This window comes from Podarcis liolepis (genome assembly GCF_965112155.1).
Source record: "Podarcis liolepis genome assembly, chromosome: 16".
Taxonomy (NCBI): domain Eukaryota; kingdom Metazoa; phylum Chordata; class Lepidosauria; order Squamata; family Lacertidae; genus Podarcis; species Podarcis liolepis.
Window position 1 is genome coordinate 12,790,686 of NC_139567.1, and position 20,879 is coordinate 12,811,564.

Below are 20,879 nucleotides of genomic sequence, written 5' to 3' on the forward strand. Positions count from 1 at the left end.
TTTTTCGAGTTTCACCTGTATCTGACTTTTAGAAGACATCCCTGTTTAGGGAAGTTTTTTGTTTATCGCATTGTTAATACTCTGTTGGGAGCCGCCCAGAGTGGTTGGGGAAACCCAGCCAGATGGGAGGGGTATAAATAAATTCTTCATTATTATTATTTATTATAAAAGCACAAAAAATACATCCCACTGAAGCTCCATGGGGCGAGGAGGGAACCTACACAGGCAAGGAAGTGCGCATATGTCTTTAAAACACGTCTCTAACCAGATTAGAGAGCCCCGCCTCGGAGCAGAGATCAAACGGGCGCGCGGGCGTCCTAGAACGCCCGCGGGCACATCAAACGACCCCCCCTTCGAACGCCCGTTTCTCCTCCGCCTCCTCACTTTCCCCGTCTCCATGGCAACCCCGGCCCCGCCCCGCCGGGTATAAATCTTTACCAGTTTCCCATCGCCCCCGCCCCTTTCCCTGCCTTCACGCGAGGCTCCCGCGTCTCAGGGCCTCGTGCTGCTGCGGCGACGCCTCGCACGGCCGGCGCGTTGAGCTTGCCCGGCGGGTGGATGGACCAGTGGGCAGAACGGCGGCTGGGCGAGATGTGGCCGAGGCGGAGCAGCTTGGGGAAGGGGCAGGAAGCGAGTTCCCGCGGGGTCGCCGAATCTCTGCCTCAGAAAGTAAGGGAAGACGCCAGGGACTAGCGCCTTGAGTTCCTTTTAAGTTCTCTCTCTTAACAGCTTCGAGCCCTGCTTCTCCCCCCTCCGCCTTTTTCTGCGTGTTCTGTCCCGCAGTCCTTCCTTCCTCCTCCTCTCTCTCACACACATGCTTGCTGGAGATGGAAGCCAAAGCTGACCCCCAATTTTATATAGGGGCTGGTTTGCTGCAGAGAATGAAGAGGGCTCTCTGCACATGCTCGAAGGTCCTTTTTAAAAAATTATTTCCTCACGTGTTAAGGCTGTGCTTCCTGTTAGCTCCCACAAAGAGCTTTTGTTGCAGGGTCTCAATTTGCAGGCTTTTAGGGACAGGCGTAGCTGACCTGTGTCATTAGCTCAGGTCATTTGCACACATACCCCAGTATTGTCTACACTGACTGGCAGCATGCTCCAGGGTTTCAGGCAGGGGACATTCCTGTCTTTACCTGCTCTACGACTGATCTATGGCCCTTCCAGTTTGAAGTTGTTGGCATTATATATCAGATGTCTGGTTTTGGACGCTGACCTGGAAGGGCTTTTGTCCTAGGAGGCAGGTTATAACCCATATGTGTGTGTAAAAATAAGGTAAAGGACCCGTGGACTTTTAGCACCCACTCAATACATCAATTCAGTTATGTTACCCCTGAGCTAAGGAGATAAGTACCTTTAGAAGACATCTGAAGGCAGCCCTGTATAGGGAGGTTCTTTAATGTTTTATTAGGTTTTAATTTGTGTTGAAAGGAGCCCAGAGTGGCTGTGGTATAAACAATCAAAGTAGTATTATTTATAATAATAGGACATCTCTATTTTCGTCAGAGAAATGTTGGATGATATGCAACCGGAAACACAATGGAAGTCAGTAATTCTGCTGCTGTTTGCTTCCTAGCTACTGCTTGTTGTCTCTGAAGACTTTACTTGGCTGTGCTGATCAGTAGCTACTGACTAACCCAGGGGTAGGCAACCTAAGGGCCGTGGGCCAGATGCAGCCCAATCGCCTTCTCAATCTGGCCCGCAGACGGTCTGGGAATCAGTGTGTTTTTACATGAGGAGAATATGTCCTTTTATTTAAAATGCATCTCTGGGTTATTTGTGGGGCCTGCCTGGTGTTTTTACATGAGTAAAATGTGTGCTTTTATTTAAAATGCATCCCTGGATTATTTGTGGGGCATAGGAATTCGTTCATTCCCCCCGCAAAAAAAATATAGTCTGGCCCCCCACATGGTCTGAGGGACAGTGGACCGGCCCATGGCTGAAAAAGGTTGCTGACCCCTGGACTAACCTATCATTTATTGCAGTTATATCATACCTTTTCCTCCAAAGAGCTCAACGTGATATACATGGTTTTCCTATTTTATCCTTGCAAAACCTCAATAAGATAGGATATAGACCAAGAGACAGTGGCTGTTCTGAGGTCACACATGGCTGTGTGCTGATTCGAACCCTGGTCACCGCCAGCACTTTGACTGCTGCATCATACTGGCTCCATTAAACTCCCACCCCTTATTCTCCTAGTCTAGCCTTTATAATGCCTATTTTGTCTGTTCTTCCACCCCACCCACCTTACTGTACTTCTCTTTAAAAGATTTGCCCCAGTTTTTATTCACATTATTTTATTTATATCCTGCCTTGTGGGGGGGGGGGTGGCAGTGATGGGAATTATTCGGCAGCACCATATATCAAATACAGTGGTACCTTCGTTCTTGAACTTAATCTGTTCAGGGAGTCCGTTCGACTCCCAAAACGGTTCGAAAACCAAGGCGCGGCTTCCGCTTGGCTGCAGGAGCTTCCTGAATTTAATCGGAAGCCGCGTTGGACGTTCGGCTTCTGAAAAAAGTTTGCAAACCAGAACACTCACTCCTGGGTTTGTGGCGTTAGGGAGATGATTTGTTCGGGAGCCAAGCTGTTTGAGTCCCAAGCTACCATTGTACATTCATAAAACATCATAGCTAAGGCAAACAAACACATTTCAGACTTGCTTGTTACCCCCCCCTTGTTGCATTTGGGGGGCTCATTTCTTTCTCTTCCCCCTCTCCCCGCTCCTCTCTAATGTTTTAAATGGCACTGAGATGGTCTTTTAACATGTGATGAGTTTGCTGTAGTTTTTACTGTTTCTTTCGATCTTTTGCTTTGCGAGTCGCCCAGAGAAGTCCTCACGGAGGCCCGTGGAGATCATCCCCAGGTAAGTGTGCATTGCAGCCCATCTGACCCAGTCTTTTCTTTAGCTTGCCTCTAGTATCACAGACACGGTTGTAGTATCATTGGGGCACGGGTGGCGCTGTGGTCTAAACCACAGAGTCTAGGACTTGCCGATCAGAAGGTCGGCGGTTCAAATCCCTGCGATGGGGTGAGCTCCAGTTGCTCGGTCGCTGCTCCTGCCAACCTAGCAGTTTGAAAGCACTTCAAAAGTGCAAGTAGATAAATAGGTACCGCTCCGGCGGGAAGGTAAATGGCATTTCCGTGCGCTGCTCTGGTTTGCCAGAAGCGGCTTAGTCATGCTGGCCACATGACCCGGAAGCTGTACGCCGGCTCCTTCCGCCAATAAAGCGAGATGAGCGCCACAACCCTAGAGTCGGCCACGACTGGACCTAATGGTCCTTTACTAAAATGTAAATTTAATTAATATTGTCTCTGCCGGCCCCTCTCTGTTGCCCAAGACCTTTAATTCCTCCTACACCTCCTTAACTTTTCCCTTGTTGCCTTTCCCCCATTTCACTATTTCCCCCACAAGTTTCCTTTGCAATACTCCAAATTATTTTTTTAAAGCCATATGTTCTGACCCACCCTTAATTTTTCATGCGTGTGCCTTGCCTGGGTGTGTCACAGGTTAGCTGTGCTAGACCAAAGAGTCTCAAAAAGCTTGTGATCTGTTTGGCTTATGCTTGTAACCATTCCTTCCTCTAGCTGAATAGATCGTTATCCTGTGGGAAAAATCTTGGGTGTTTTCCACATCGCCCTGTTTCAGGTAAGGGGATCCTTGAGGGTGCTTTGCTTGCAGGTTTAACGCAACAGGTTTGTTTTCTGATCTTACCTGCCCTGAATATTTGGCCACAAATTTAAGTGCGATGCTCCTGGTGGCATCTCCTGAAACAGATCACATTGGAGGGAGTGTGGATGCGTTGCCTTAAAGTCAAAGAGCCTACCATCACTCATAGTAAGAGAAAGCAAGGTATGTTTCATGATACAGATTTTTAAGCACATTGTCCAGAATGTTATACAGTGGTACCTCGGGTTAAGAACTTAATTCGTTCTGGAGGTCTGTTCTTAACCTGAAACTGTTCTTAACCTGAGGTACCACTTTAGCTAATGGGGCCTCCCGCTTCCGCTGCGCAATTTCTGTTCTCATCCTGAAGCAAAGTTCTTAACCCAAGGTACCATTTCTGGGTTAGCGGAGTCTGTAACCTGAAGTGTCTGTAACCCGAGGTACCACTGTACCGTGGTACCTTGGGTTAAGTACTTAATTCGTTCCGGAGGTCCGTACTTAACCTGAAACTGTTCTTAACCTGAAGCACCACTTTAGCTAATGGGGCCTCCTGCTGCTGTCACGCCGCCAGAGCACGATTTCTGTTCTTATCCTGAAGCAAAGTTCTTAACCTGAAGCACTATTTCTGGGTTAGCGTATGTAACCTGAAGCGTATGTAATCCGAGGTACCACCACTGTTTATTTTCTATGTTCCGCTTTTCAGACATTTGTCTCCCAGAGTAGATCACCTCAAAAAAGTGACATAGCTTGTCGTCTGGTTTTTTTAAAAATAGGACATGGCACACAAACGAAGGGAAGTTGAGGGCAAAGGTTGTGGGATGTAACGTAAGCAGTCAAGTACAACACTTCCTGTTTGCCTAGAGTGGACACAGGCAGGGGGATTTTGATCCAGCCAGTTGAACTTCCTGTTGCACCTGGAGCATTACCAGGAATATACAGCCGTACCTCGGGTTACAGAACCTTCAGGTTGCGTTTTTTGGGGTTACGGACTCCCGAAACCCGGAAGTACTGAAACAGGTTACTTCCGGGTGTCGGCAGCCGTGCATGCGCAGAAGCGCCGAATCGCAACATGTGCGTGTGCAGACGCACCACTGTGGGTTGCGAACGCTGCGGATTGCGAAAGTGCATCCCGCACGGATCACGTTTGCAACCCGAGCGTTCACTGTACTCCAATCGGAACAAAGCCAGATTGGATTGCTTAAGTAAAGAGATTCAAACGAATCTGCCAACTAGCTTCCTGCTATATGTTGGGGAATACACTCTGCTGCTGGCTCACACGCATGAGTTAGGAAGGATACTATTAAATCAATATATCCTCTCCTAGCATCGACAACATTCCCACAAAGGTAGATGGTGGAGACATTTTTTTTCAAGGCCAGACCCAAGTAATGAACCATAAGTAGGGATGGAGAAGGAGGAATTTGGTTTGGTTGGAATTTTAATGCAATTGTAGCTAATTTGCACTTCTCGAAGCAAATATGTGAAGCAAAACACTGCTGTCCTTCAAAATGGTGCACTGCTCCAGTTCTCCAAGAGAATGTGTGCAAAAATGTTTATATTAGGGGAGAGTGCATGCAAGCAAATAAATAAATAATCATGGAAGGGACCCCAAGGGTCATCTAGTCCAACCCCCTGCAATGCAGGGATCTCAGCTAAAGCATCCATTAACAGGTGGCCATCCAACCTCTGCTTAAAAACCTCCCAAAAAAATAGTACAGTAGTGAAAATAATATAAAAATGCATAACTAGAGAAAAATGCACTAAAGGGCTTTTGAATTTTCATTAGGACTTAAAAAATCGCAAGCTGATGCACTAATGCTGAGAACTGGAAAAGAAATGAGAAAAGGAGAGGATCTGAAATTGATAGAGCCGTCCCTTACCTATAAGCAGGCATTTTGTGTCTCGTTCAGCCTAGCCTGACCTCCCCTTTGTGGCGATGGGGCTTGGGTAGCAGGTGATGCCTCGAGTTCCTTTGACCAATAGGTAGGGCCAGATGGTCCTGTCCCCTTGCTTCTACAGCCCTAGGGCAACTGTTAGGTGGGGCAAAATGGATCTTCGTGGGAGGAAAGGAAGCTCCCTGCAGCTTCTCTGCCCAATAAATGGGACTAAAGGCAGAGGCTGCAGCATGCTGCACTTCAGCTCTGCATCTCTGCTGCAATGCAAAAGCATCCCCAAAGTTCTCCCTCTCTCTCCCCCCCCCAGTGCTTTTTTCAGAAAAATTAAAAATATTTAGGGGTACTCTCATTTTGACTCGAGAAAATTCATTTTATAGTTCAAATTTGGGGAAAATAAATACAGCAAATGGACAAAAGGCCGCCACCAGGGGTAGCCACGGAACTGACGATTCACTGTGCTAGAGAAGAAACTAATTCAAAAAAATGTTTTAGTTTCTTCTGTTAGATTCACAAAATGTTTAGGGGTATGCGTCCCCCTGCGTCCCCACAGAAAAAAGCTGCCTGTGTGTGTGTGTATGTATATGTGTGTGTGTGTGTGTATACACACAGTACACACACACAGTAATAAAATTTTCTGTTTTACGAATTAGACTATTCATTTATACAACCTTAAAATATCCATGACTTCCCTTCTTCTTTTTCCATGGTTCATTTTACATAGCATAAATCCCTGCATATTTTACATAAACTAAACCATTCAGTATTCCATTATTATCAAAACTTCTATCAAAACTTATTTACACTGTTGAATTTTTCTTAATGCTGCCAAGCGTGCACAATTCCCCTCCCCATATATTCAATAAATATTTTCCAATCTTCTTTCAACAAATGTTCTTCTTGTTCTCTTATCCTGTACGTTAGGTCTGCAAGCTGCGTGTATCACATCAGTTTAAATTGCCATTCTTCTTTAGTTTAAGGTTACCAGATTTTTTTGAATGAATCCGGGGACACTTTTCAACTTCAGTAGGAATGAGAGGATTTTGTATGGGGACTGATTTGTAAATCCGGGGACTGTCCCCGGGAAACGGGGACATCTGGTAACCTTACTTTGGTTGGGTCCTTTTCGTTTTCCATTTTGGGGCTAAGCAAACATGGGCCGCCCCCAAAGTTCTGATATGAATGTTGGAATGTTTCTTCGCTATATTTTCTGCAAGGTGCTAGTTTGTGGTGCCTTTAATTAAAAACATGTAGGCCTGTCATCTAATGTTCTGAAAACTTTTTTAAAGAGAGCAGCGAAGGGAAGAGCGATGCAGATATGAAAAAGTTGGAGGACGATGATTGCGACCGAGGTAAGATGACAGGCAGTTGCTGTCTGTCGCCCTTGTTAAAATTGTGGTAGTAACCCTGAGCTTCCGACTGCTTGCAGGGAGACACATGATTGAGTATTCCTCCGTACCAAAAATACCCCCAAACATCTCACTGCCTATAGAAATGTGTAAGGAAGAAGGCTAAGCTAGAGGCTTTCTTCCTGACATTCCATTTCTCTGTCTGCAGAGATTTTTGTGAATGGATGAGCATTCAGTTGCATAAACCCTCTATGTCTCTCTTTAGTTTTTATTGTTTTCATATTGAATGTTGTCAGCTGCATGGGTTGCCTGTATTAATCAAGAAACTATACAGTATACTAAATTTATACTGTGTAAATTTAGTAAATAAATAACTGATGCCTTTTTTCTTCACGCAACACAGTACCTGCAGCAGAAACTTCTCTCTTAAACAAGCTGATTAGAAAATCTTTAGTGGAGTCCTACCATCACGTAGAGGTTTTGCAGCGTGATCCCAGCTCACCGCTGTTTTCCGTGAAAACCTTTGAGGAACTGCATTTGTGAGTATCTAGAATCAATTGACGTTTGCATTTTGTTTGTAAGTTTTGTTCATTCAGTGACTGCTCTTCTCCGGGCTGTGGGTCTACTCGAAATAGATAATTATATATCAGAAACTGAATCAGCCCATGCCCGCTCACCAGAAAGTGCTCTTCCACCCTGTGGTCTGGTGCTTATTATGGGTTTTGCATTTCCCAGAGCTCAGGTTCAGATCCTGCATTTCGCAAAAGTTCGTTTGGTTGCTGCATTTCAGTCCATTGTCCATTGTCTTCTATTCCTATTGACCTTGCTCTTGGTTTCAGAGCGCCAATTGCTCCCATAGCACTTCGTATCCTTCCTTATAGCTCTGTTGACTTTTTCAGGATTGTAGCCTTGGTGAAATATTTAGGTGTGCTCTGGTCTGAGGCACAAGTTGTACACTGTAAAAACACAACAGAGTGGCTGGAGCTGACGCCTTTCAAACCAGTAATTTCACAGGAAGCTGCCTTATACTGAATCGGACCACCTTACACCATCTGGCCCAGGAATGTCTCCTGGGTTTCAGGTAGAAATCTCTCCCCTGCCTGCAGAAGCTAGGGTTTGACCTTCTGCTTGTATGTGCTGTACCATTAAGCTACAGAAAATGTATTATTGAAGAATGATTTATGAAAACCAATGCTTAAGTTAGACAAGGGAAAGTTTGAGAATGGTGGGTCTGAAAATTACACTCCAGATGATGGACTTTTGGGAGCTAGCCGACCTGACCGGAAGAGTCCGCGAACAGAAGGAGGAGGAGTACCAGGAGGAATGGATGAAATTCAAAGACTATTTAGCTAAATATGCTAAGATAACTTAAATAGAAATACTTGCAAGTACCAGATTGGCTTAGGATTTAAATATGTGATTGTCAGGGGCTCAGGAACAGAGGCACAGGGGAGAGAGGAAATGGAGAGCGAAGGGGAAGGATCTGAGGGCAGCGTAGGGGAGTATGACAGTGACCCGAGAGATTCCATGAGCTTCTCCAGCGAATCAGAAGATTCCCAGAAGGAGGCGCCGATGGTCAGGGCAAGGGGGGTCCCAGGGGGAACGCACCAGAAACAAGGGCCCAGCGGGGACTCCCAAAGCAGCAGCTGGAGATCAGGACCAGCTTCCCCACCAGAGCGTAGTGGGGGGGAAGAGTCCCATGTGTCAGGGCCAGCGTCTCCTCCAGCAGGGAGAGAATATGAGTCAGGGCTGACCACGCCTCTATCGGAGAGTGGGGGAACGGAGGGGAGGTCAGGTCCAGCTAGCCCCCCCGAAGGGGGAAGCAGTGACAGGAGCAGTGTAACGGTCAGGAGGAAGGTTACCGGCTGGGCGCGCGCGCCAAGTTCAAATGTACAGGCGCGCGGGACAGCAGAAAACCCGGATTGGGAACCAGGTCCTAAAGCCCGCCGGAAGCAGGGGGAAGACTCAGGGGACTCAGCGTCAGAAGAGTCTAGGAAGGGTGAGACCCCAGCTGACAGGCGGACCCAGAGGAGGAAAGAGCAGAGGAAGAGGTGGAGCAAGGCTAGAGTCTTAAACTGGTGTCTGGGGGGAGGAGATTCAGACGGAGCTTCGGCGGTCTAGAGTTTCAGACGTAGAGCTGCACGCTGCGGCTGTTTAAGCGAAACTGAACTTCAATAAAGACTTTTGTATATAACAACGAAGTGGCGTTGGTCCTTTGTGAGCTGGGACCTCGGGCAGCTCTGACAGTGATGTTATAGAATATTATGTTTAAAGTTAATATGAAAAGAAAGAAAGATATTACACGACTAAGTAAATTTTATGAGAAATTAGTTTTGGAAAACTGTTACAATGATATACATTGAAACTCAGCCAGGGGGATTCGAGGAAGTCACCTAATAATGTTAACAAAAGTGGAATTATTACAGTTAGGATTTTTGTTTGTTTGTTTGTTTGTTTTTGTTTGTTATAAATTTGGAAAACCAATAAAATTTTTTGGAAAAAAAGAAGAAAATTACACTCCTAATACTTAAGAAATGTTGGGATAGACCCGCAATATGCTGTTCTATGGGCCTCTCTTGCTGTTATCAATAAGCCACTTTTTGCAGTAGCTGACTCCTCTTAGAAGGGGTTGATGGGAACGCAACATCTTTGTAGCAGGCTGGTTTTCAGGGCTTTTCATTTTGCTACCGCCCAAATCTATTGGTTCAAGACCAAATCGTATTGTTTATCTTGACATCATTTTGTGTGAAAGTGAGCTTAGCGATTTGCAAAGTGTTCCGCCATCTATCCACGTTTCTCAGTTATGGCAGCTCTTTATTCTCTAAAATCATGACAGCTATTCCTTTTAAAGCCCCAAGCAGTACATGAAGGTCAGGGGATCTTATTTACCAGACTGCTAGCATCCTCCAGTTTCACTCAGAAGTACCCGAGCTGCTTATGTGTAAAACTGTTAACTTTTATTCTTATTTTAACAGGAAGGATGAACTCTTGCAAGGCATCTATGCCATGGGCTTTAACAGACCTTCCAAGATTCAAGAAACGGCACTTCCAATGATGTTAGCTGACCCGTGAGTTGGTTTCAAACAAATTGAAAGATATTCTTTGTGTTGCAGCCAGCATGGGACACACCTGTGCCAATTAGCCAGCAAACTGTTGAGCTAATTCATGTTAGATTTCTGGTAGACGCTGGAGTTTCGTCTATGTAGAATGGGTAACATAACTTGTGTCCCCAACTGACACACAGGTTTAGGGAAGGGATATTTTCCCTCTGATTACTATTCTGTTGCCTAATAGTTTTTGCACCCCATTATGAAATGAAAATGCAGATAAATATATCTTTTCAGTCTGGTTATCAGCCACCTTTGAAATCAGAATTTTCCGTTCTGGTTGATCTGTGCTTTAGAAGGTAGTCGCTCGCTGTTTTCTGTTCTTTTCAACCTCCTTATTCCCAGTTCATGTGCTTAAAAGACTCGTTCTCCCAATGAAACTTGAAGTATAAAATATTATTAATACTCTGAAAAGCAAATCCCAAAAGTTTGCTAAACCATACTTCTGTGTAAAACATCCTTCCTACTATGTCTTTTTTGTGCCTCTCAAGTATCCTTGTTGTATCTGAAGAAGTGTGTATGCACACGAAAGCTCATACCAATAACAAACTTACTTGGTCTCTAAGGTGTAGGGACGCGGGTGGCGCTGTGGGTTAAACCACAGAGCCTAGGACTTGCCGATCAGAAGTTCGGCAGTTCGAATCCCCGCGACAGGGTGAGCTCCCGTTGCTCGGTCCCTGCTCCTGCCAACCTAGCAGTTCGAAAGCATATCAAAGTGCAAGTAGATAAATAGGTACCACTCCGGCGGGAAGGTAAACGGCATTTCTGTGCGCTGCTCTGGTTCGCCAGAAGCGGCTTAGTCATGCTGGGCCACATGACCCAGAAGCTGTACGCTGGCTCCCTTGGCCAATAAAGCGAGATGAGCCCCACAACCCCAGAGTCGGCCACGATTGGAGCTAATGGTCAGGGGTCCCTTTACCTTTAAGGTGCTACTGGAAGGATTTTTTAAATTTTGTTTTGACTACGCCAGAACAACATGGCTATCTACCTGTAACTTGTTTCAGTTACAGATACCCTTCCTCATTATTATTTCGTTGAAGCAGGAACACTCCTTAGGACCCCCGGCTTATTAACTCTGTAGCCCAAAAGCTGGGATCCCCTCCAAACCTGTGCCAAAGTTTTGCAGTTGTTTTGTGACAAAAATGCTGCTTTTTGCTGCGCCCCCCAAACTGAGTAATTGATACATCAACCTGGGGCTCGAAGTTAACGCCCCAAATTCCAACAGTGTCTGAGTTGCTTCAGACTGGTACCAAAGTTTGGTGATAGTTTTGCAGCACTCCACGAACTGAGAAGCCCAGACCATTGGAATAGTGTTGTCTGTTTGCATTAATCCCAACTTGATTCTCTGTTTCAGACCCCAAAATCTTATAGCACAAAGTCAGTCGGGGACAGGCAAAACAGCTGCTTTTGTTCTGGCTATGCTGAGCAGAGTGAACCCACAGGACAGATTTCCACAGGTAAAATGAACTCAGCGATGCAGCCTCTGGCTGTAGAGTCATCCTCAGTTCACTAACGCCAACAAGAAATCAAAATCTTTGCTATTAACCTGAGTAAGGGCTGCTTCCCTGGGGTTTGTGCCTTTTCCGTCTGGTCCACTGCTTCCGTAGAATGGCTGAGCATAGCTGTTTTCAATACTGAGTTTCCTAAAAACCTGGAAGCTGGCTGGCGGAAGCAAACTGCCGTAAAATTGACACACAGACTAATCTTGCATTAAGCCTCAACAAAGTTGGCACCAGGGTGGATTTTATTCAAATCAAATCAATTTAAGTCACGATTTAAGTCACTAGTCGGTAAGACTTGATTTAAATCACTAGTCAGTAAGACTTGATTTAAATCACTTTTTTTACAGAAAGAATCATCCTTCCTGGTATAATCTTAATGTTTACAACCAGGTTTCATTTTTGGAATAATAACTTTTCAGAGTAGTTTTTACAGTTATATCAAATATTACTGATTTGGTTATACTATTACAAATGCAGTGATAGATAATTATGAAATTATGGTGAGGTTTAATAAGTTAACTGTTTATATTTGGGCAACTTTTCTGCTGTACTTTATTGGAAGGAGGAAAAATAATCATTTCCTAAATAACAATGTCAACAATTTATTTAACAAAAACAGTAGCAATAACATTATAGCATATGTATCCATTTTTTTAAAAAAAAATCCGATTTAAATTTAAAAAAAATCCGATTTAAATTTAAAAAATCCAATTTTTTGATTTGTTTTTTTTTTTTAAAAAAAAAACAACCCCAATGATTTTTATCCACCCTGGTTGGCACAATCATCAAGCAACCTTCCCACTGTGTTCATCCATGCTCGTAGCTGTGACATACTGCATAGGGAAGGGACATTTAACCAGGTGTTGTTTTTTTAAAAAAATCCCATGATTCATTTGTTTAAAATCACTTTTAACATTTGTGCTAATGCACTTAAAAACCCGCAAAAAACTAGTGCCATTGTGTGATTGCTTCAGCGTTCAAAAGTACAAGACAAAAACTAACACGTTGATAAACTTGCACTGAACAGAACTTCTGTTTGCTCTAAAACACTTTTTCATGTGGGTGCTAAATTGAGCAGATACATCCATTTTTAAAAACAGGCAAAGAAGCCCAAATCCAAAGATAGATTAAAAAGAATATGCTAAAATGAAACCAGCCATAAAGTGTTACGGTGGAGGTTTGTGAAGGTAAAGGAGCATAGTCAAAACTGTAGCTTATTTAAAAAGACAGAAGACTAGTACTGAGGCGATCAACATCCGGTGGCGATTGCACTTATTGTCCCTTCCTTTTAAAATAAAAACAAGGTTTTCTGCAGTTTGAGAAAAGATAGGAGGAGCTTAAGGGAAACAGGAGGGCAGTGCTTTCAGGACTGTTGTGTAGATGCCCTATAAAAGGTAAATGAACAAATTGAATCTATTCCACATTTTTTCAGTGCCAGGTAAACGCTTCTCTTTCTCAGCAGGCTGTGAGGTGATGTTGTTAGGTAGCTAGTGTGCTGCCAAAACCTTCCTGTGGCTGTTACGGGCATTGTTTGGTTCTGTTTTTATGCTGCAATGTATTCATATTTATGTTTTAAATATTCTGCAAGTCTGCTGGAGACTCTTTGGTCAACAAGGGAAGAATAATAAATAGTCTAATAAATAATAGCCTAATGCTAAAGTGAAAAGGAAACATGGCCTGCGTGTCATATTGGGGAAGCACTGCCCCATTTCTGAAGGCTAAACTGACCTCCGTCTTTCTGTTTCCTTCTACCTCTGTTGCCTCCTCCCAAAGTGTCTCTGCTTGTCTCCCACCTTCGAGCTGGCATTGCAAACGGGGCGAGTGATTGAGAAGATGGGAAAGTTTTGCGTCAACATAAAGGTTGCGTTTGCCATTCGAGGGAACAGACGTAAGGCTCTCTCTTGATGCGTTTTTTCCCCTGCCTGCGTTTGTCTTGCTGCCTAACGCTTTTGTCGAAAGTGCTTTTGTTCTAAAATCCAGATGTTACAGAGCACCACCCACCCACCCCCAAAGCTGTTGGTGCCGTGAAATGCATACTAAATACTGCATGCCTTTCGTAGATTTGATTCAGCGGCAGCTTCCATCTTTGGTAGCAGTCCTTTGTCATTAGGTGAATGAAATATACTCGGAGTCGAGTGTGGATTTCATGCTCTTTATTCAGCTCATAGTAGCGAGGAATAGAAGTTTCCCCAAACTGTCTGCTTTATAGACATTATTTACACAATGGGCCCCACGTGATTGGCTAATTCCCGGATTCTCCTGTAGGCCAATCAGGTTGTGGATTCACTTCCACCTGGAGCTGGATTGGGTGGCTCCTGCGGACCAATCAGACTGCTGCATTCTGGATCCTATTCTAGGACCAATCAGACTGCTGCATTCTGAATCCTATTGTTCTAGGACCAATCAGACTGCTGCATTCTGAATCCTATTGTTCTAGGACCAATCAGACTGCTGTATTTTGGATCCAATTCAACTCCGTACATAACAGTGAACTAAGTATCCACCTTTTAAATTTGCTTCCTCCGTTAAAAAAAAAAAGATTTCTAACTTACCGAGATGTTTATGCCATGAAATAGCTCCCTCCCTCCAACCACCACTCTAGAATTGAGTGTAAACCAGGGTAGCCAGTGTTGTTGCCTGCAGGTGTTGTTTGGGCTGTAGCACCCATCAGCCTCATGGATCGCAGCCATTGTAGCAGATGATGGAAGTTGAAGCCCCAACAACTTTTGGATGGTATCATGCTGGTTATCCCTTGTCTTGGCTGCTGTGTCCAGACTCAACGGCGTGCTTCCTTCTTGCCCCTCCCTAAATTTTTTAACCTGGTTTCTCTGCTCCTACGGCGAGGTTTTCCTGGAAGAGTGTGTTCCAGCTGGGCACGTTAACAGGGCATTTGTTTACGGCTTGCATGTACTGCTTAAGTGGGGCACTGGTGGCGCTGTGGTCTAAACCAGTGTTCCCCAACCTTGGGCCTCCAGCTGTTTTTGGACTACAACTCCCATCATCCCTCGCTAGCAAGACCAGTGGTCAAGGATGATGGGAATTGTAGTCCAAAAACAGCTGGAGGCCCAAGGTTGGGGAACACTGGTCTAAACCACTGAGCATCTTGGGCTTGCCAGTTGGAAGGTCGGCGGTTCAAATTCCCACAATGGGGTGAGCTCCCATTGCTCTGTCCCAGCTCCTGCCAACCTAGCAGTTCGAAAGCAGGCCAGTGCAAGCAGATAAATAGGTACCACTGTGGCAGGAAGGTAAACGGTATTTCCGTATGCTCTGGTTTCCGGCACGGTGTTCCGTTGCACCAGAAGTGGTTTAGTCCTGCTGGCCACATGACCCAGAAAGCTGTCTGCAGACAAACTCTGGCTCCCTTGGTCTGAAAGCGAGATGAACGCCACAACCCCATAGTTGCCTTTGGCTGGACTTAACCATCCAGGGCTCCTTTACCTTTTACTGCTTAAGTAAAGTGGAGAAAGAACTGCAGGAGATATACCTCCATGTTACTTCTTGGCACTTGGTTTTCTGCAAAATGGAGATCCTTTAAGCCAGGAATGGGCAGGGGGGACACCTGTGGCCTGTGGCCTTCCAGTTCTTGTCGGACTCCAACTCCCATCATCCCCAGCTAGCATCCAGGAGGACAGTACTAGTAGTTGGACAGCCCCGTCTCTGATTTAAGCCTCAGGCCAAGTTTGTGCAATTGCAGTAAGCATCTCAACATCAGTTTCATATATTTAGCCCTGGCTCTTGTGCTTATTGTTATTGTAAGTGTCGAGGAGCCAGGAGTGCATCTTGCATCCTTGCACTGGACACAACGTCCACACACACACTGTTACCTGTGTACTTGTCCCCCCGCCCCAGTTGCACGTGGTTAACAAGCTGCAGGTTTGGGGGCCAAGGCTAGCACCGTGATAACAAGAAGGGGGGAAACAGCAGCTGTTATTCTCCAAAAATTAATTGCAATAACCCAAAATCTTAGTTTAGCAAACGTGCACTGGCTGACATAGCAAAAGTAACTCAGTCTCTCTCCCAGTTCCAAGAGGGACTGTAGTGGAAGAACAGATAGTAATTGGAACCCCAGGAACTCTGCTAGATTGGTGTTTCAAGCTAAACCTTTTGAATCCAAAGAAGATCAGAGTATGCGTGCTGGATGAAGCAGACGTCATGATCGACAAACAGAATTACTCAGACCAGAGTGTCCGAATTCAGAGGTAAACGTGTGTTTGTTTGTTTTTTGGTAAAACAGATCTTGGAGAAGTAACTTAATTCTTGCTGAAAGTCCTGCATGTAGAACTTTTCTAGAGCTGCTCATCCCTGTTGGAGCATCTGGGAAGGTTTTTAACCACTTAATTTGTATTGATAGAATTTGCTTTTCCACTAATTTATTATTACTTTGGAGAAGGCATGCCCTATTGAAGACTTGTCTGTGCCGAAAGTGGCTTCAGATGTAGACCTAAGGGCTTTTGTGCGGTCATATTGCTGCCATGTAGAAACAATAGCATTCTCGCCTTCTTGTACGTGCGGAAGATTATTATTAACAGCCTAAGTTCCCCGCGTGGGTTACAACAATTTAAAAATACAGTATTAAAAACAGTTAAAAACCAATGACCGTCGCAAGAATAGGATGGGACCTAAAAATATTTACCTCAGGTGTCAAAGGCCAGGGTAAAGAGGTGCTTCTTCAGTATATGATGGAAGCTGTACAATGCCACCCTTGCACAAATCAGTCTCATCATTTGACCCTCATGTCCCTACACTGGCTTCCTGTCTGCTCAACACAAGCTCCTTGTCCCTGACTTGAGAGCCTCACAAGGCTCCTTGCCTCCCTTTCTGCTTTTATATCCTGATAATTTTCCTGCATGCTTATCCATCTCCTCTCTCAAAGCCTTTGCCCTTTCTCAAGCATTCTGGTGTCCCTCCCTTTCCTGCCCCATGTGTCCTAGGATGTCTCTGCAAGGCCACCACACTCTCTTTCCCCCCATCCCTGCCCTCCGTAACAAACCCTAAGCATTTGAAACTGAAACAGTCACCTCTGCCCTTCCTCTGTTCTACCCCCGTGCTGTTAGCTCCTGGGCAGAGAGCTTTCCCCTTGTGTTCTGCAAAGTGCCATGTACCTGGACATTTAAGAAGAAGATTTGGCTTTTATAATTGGTCTGTTACCAGGCTGGAAGACACATAGGTAGGCAGTCTTTTTCCAAGTTCATGGACGTGCCTGAGAGATGTTCGATCAAGACCTTATTAATTGTAAATACTTCTATCTAGGAACGGAGTCTGCGGCATATGGTGCCAGGGGAGAAATTTGAAGGAGGCAGATGGGCAAAGACAACCTCAGAGCCTGCTCTCTTCCCCTCCTCCCAAGTCCCAAGAAATTCGTATCACTGCCCTCTTAGAAGAAGCATCTTTCAGGGGGGCTGGTGCTTTGGTTTTGTGTTTATGTGGATCTGGCCTGTATCTTACATGTGTTATATATATATATATAGAAATAGCTGATTTGAATTCTCTAGTTGAAAACTGAGAGGTAAACCTACTTATTAGGAATGAGTAGAAATACACTGCAAAGTCTCCCTTCTTACCTGGTAGCAAGTGAGAATGAAGAGGGTTAGTTAGATGCTTCCTTCTACCAAGGCAGGCAATTGGTCATGAAGCTCAGCTGACAAAGCTGTGGGCCTCAAGGCTTTCAGGCAGGAGTCTTTCCCAACCCTTCCTGAAGATTGAACCTCGTATCTTCTGCATGCAAAGCACAGGCTGCATCGCTAGGCCGCAGCTGCTCCCCAGTGAGTTCAGTTCTAACAGGTAGGCAATCTTTGGCCTGCCTGATGTTTGCCAAACTCCCATCATCCCTGCCCCTTGGCTGTGAATGCTGGGGCTGATGGGAGCTGTAGTTTGGCAACACCTGGAGGGCCCAAAGTCCCCCAAACCTGATTTGTAAACAGGCAAAATATTTGTGGCCATGATTTCTCTTGAGAATGAAATGCTGGCTGCTTTTTTTCTTCCTTCCAGAGCTTTAGACCCTGGTTGTCAGATGCTTCTCTTTTCCGCCACCTTTGAAGACCCTGTGCTGCTCTTTGCCCAGCGCATCGTCCCCGAACCCAACGTTATTAAGCTCCGCCGAGAGGAGCTGACCCTGAACAATATCAGGCAGTACTACTTTGAGTGTGAAAACAAGGAGGACAAATACAAAGCCCTGTGCAATATCTATGGCAGCATCACAGTCGGCCAAGCAATCATCTTTTGTCAGGTAAAGCGCCCCTGCAACATTGAGGTGACCTGGGGCCCCAGAAAACGTCCTGAGAATATATTTGGGGTGAGGAGGAATGGTGGGCCCATGGTCTTGGGATGAAGATTTGCTGACTTCCAACCCAGTCTTACTAGTCAGATACGGCGTTACTAGTCAGTTACAGGTGGTGACCATTTTGTGCAGGGGTTCATTCCTGGACCCTGCGCCCGTCGACACAGCACACGTAAGCCAGTCCTGTCCCGCCCACTTGCAGGTCCAAAAGGACTGCGTTGGCAGCCATGCTTCAACTGGACTAGTGCAAAACGGTCTCCACCTGTACTTTGGGGGGTCTAGAGTGGGAGGGTAAATGACTCAGGACTGCAATACGTCAAGGACCGCCTCTTTCCACATGAACCTACCCGGACCCTGAGATCATCTTCTGAGGCCCTCCGTGTACCGCCACCTCGAGAGGGCCAGAGGGTGGCAACACGAGAACGGGCCTTCTCTGCAGTGGCTCCTCGTCTGTGGAATGCTCTCCCCAGAAAAATTCTCCTGGTGCCTTCATTATACACTTTTAGGCACCAGGAAAAAGCATTCCTTTTAAACCAGGCCTTTGGTTGATCTGATTTACATCCTATGCCCTTTCAAAATGTGTTTTTTTTTTGTGGGGGACTATTGGGTTTTTATTATGTATTTTGTGGTTTTATATCTTGATTTTATTCTGTGAACCGCCCTGAGACCCCCGGGTATAGGACGGTATATAAATTCAGTTAATAATAATACAGTGGTACCTTGGTTTAAGAACAGCTTAGTTTATGAACAACTTGGATTAAGAACGCGGCGTTTTGGTTTGTGAACTTTGCCTTGGAAGCAGAACATGTTTCGCTTCCTGTTGAGTGTGTTACATTTGTAAATTGAGTCCCCCGCTGCTGTGGGAAAGCACACCTTGGTTTAAGAATGCTTTGGTTTAAGAACGGACTTCCGGAACGGATTAAGTTCATAAACCAAGGTACCACTGTAATAATAAATATAAATGGTTCAAGGCTAAATTCCTAAAAGCTGGACCTGCCAGAACAGAAATGTCGGCGTCACTGCAGGGAAGGCCATGACCTTGTGTGTCTCTTTTTTCCTGTGTCCCTTTGGCAGACTCGAAAAAATGCCAAATGGCTTCACTGGGCTCTGTCGAACGATGGGCACCAAGTATCCCTGTTGAGTGGGGAGCTCTCTGTTGAAGAGCGTGCAGACGTGATCCAGAGGTTTCGCGATGGGAAAGATAAAGTCCTCATCACAACCAACGTCTGCGCCAGAGGTAATGACTTGGACGAGCAAACGCCAGGTGGGAACTTGCTCCTTCAGCAGGAAGTGACCTTGTTTTGTGTCGCCTCGTAGGCATCGACGTGAAGCAGGTCACGATCGTTGTCAACTTTAGCCTGCCTACAATGACGCCCTGGCTCCCTGACTACGAGACCTACCTGCACCGCATAGGCCGAGCAGGTCGCTTTGGAAAGAAGGGCCTGGCCTTCAATATGGTCGAAAGGCATAATCTACCGCTTGTCTATGCAATTCAAGACCACTTCAGTGAGCATGATATTTTCATGTGACTTAATAGTGCAGAAAGGTAGACATCGGGTTAGGGTAATCAGGGTTTGAATCTCTGCTCAGAAACATGCTCACTGGCTTTTAGCCTCTGAATTAGCTATAATTGGGAATTAAAAAGGTTGCACAGCAGTGGAAAAGAGAGAGAGAGAGAGAGGCTGAATTATAGTTGGGCATTTTTCCTGCCAGAAATGACTTGGTCTATTGCCTAGACAAATAACAGCATTTTAAAATAATTAAACTTTCAACATAGCAACAGAACTACATTTTTAACCATTTGATACATACGCGTATTAACAAGATCCAATTCTTTATTGCATGCATCACATGCCTTTTCTTCAGGATGGTTAAGGTAGTTATTCATTTTTATTTATTCAAAAGCATTTATAAACTAATAATTAAAAAATACTTTCAGCAGTGTACAATATAAAAATAATTCAGTATCATTAAAACAAAAATACGGCCTGGAATCAATAACAGGGTACCATACATGGCTGTCCCCTTTTTGCACACAACAACCTTACGAGAGGCAGGTAAGACCACGAGATGGTGTCTAGCCTGCTTCGCTTTGGTTAGGAGGCAGACTCACGTTGCTTCATAGCTGCTTGGGGGCCTGAAATGTGCTGGTCCAACACCCTAACCTAATGACTCCTCAAGTTGGCTAATTTCATGGGTTGAGAATATTAGGAGAAAACTCTGCCGAGTTGCCCTTTTCTTTCCATGCCATATATTTTCTTGCGACTCAGAGAGGAGAACAGGCCCAGAGTATTAGTCCTGTGACCAGTGGCTTGTGAAGGGCTGAGTTCTTCTTTTCTGCACTAGGATCCTCCTTCTAGCAAAAATGTCTTTCCTTTTCAGAGACTACCATCAAGTGCCTCGATCCAGAGGATATGGAAGCACTGGAAAAAATAGACGACTGAATTCTTCTACGGCTTGAAGGGGAAATGGTGGCTTTCCAGAATACGGCTGGGCTCAATCTCCCAATTTTCCCTAGCCTGCATCGAAAGGAGCAAGGGATGGTGGGAGTTGGAGTCGAGCACGTTTGGAGGGCCTCAGGTTACCCATCCTAGAGAGTTCTGTAACGTTAAACCATTTTTCAGACGATGCTGATATTTTGTCAGAATAATAATAATTAAAAAACAAAACTCATTACTTGCCCTTGGTTTTTTTTTGCTTGCACCAACTATGAAGACATCAGATGTCTTGTGTGTTTGGAAGAGCTATCCCTGAGTGCCTTTATCACTGCCTCCAGGCCCCATATGTGCCCATTGACGCTGTTATAGATATGAACTGCTGTGATTTGTGATCTTACTTGAGAGAAATGGGCTCTCACTTAGGGATACAGCCTGCGGGTGATATAATTCCATCCCCTGGTTCAGTCTGTAGCTCTCGTAATGCCAAGTGCTCAGATCTTTGCGTATAATAAAATGGACTCCTTGAGTGCTTCCCAATATGCAATATTAATTTGGGTCACCGGAGGTAAATTTAAAGATTAATGAAGTGAATAGACTTCCATATTTCAGTATAAGCAAGTTTATTATTACTGGTGATTAAGCTACCAGCC

At 45.0% G+C, this 20,879-nt stretch overlaps 1 protein-coding gene across 1 annotated transcript; it reads left to right on the top strand.

The window, feature by feature from the left end:
• The first annotated feature begins 231 nt into the window (after positions 1-231).
• Positions 232-20,464, top strand: DDX25 (DEAD-box helicase 25). The gene is given in 14 exon segments (XM_083480523.1): positions 232-346; positions 349-669; positions 2,819-2,863; positions 3,586-3,646; positions 6,846-6,908; positions 7,309-7,444; positions 9,881-9,973; positions 11,367-11,469; positions 13,288-13,402; positions 15,536-15,713; positions 17,503-17,740; positions 18,866-19,028; positions 19,109-19,297; positions 20,174-20,464. Coding segments are annotated over 14 exon segments (1,872 nt in total). The 5' UTR covers positions 232-241; the 3' UTR covers positions 20,236-20,464.
• The last annotated feature ends 415 nt before the right edge of the window (positions 20,465-20,879 follow it).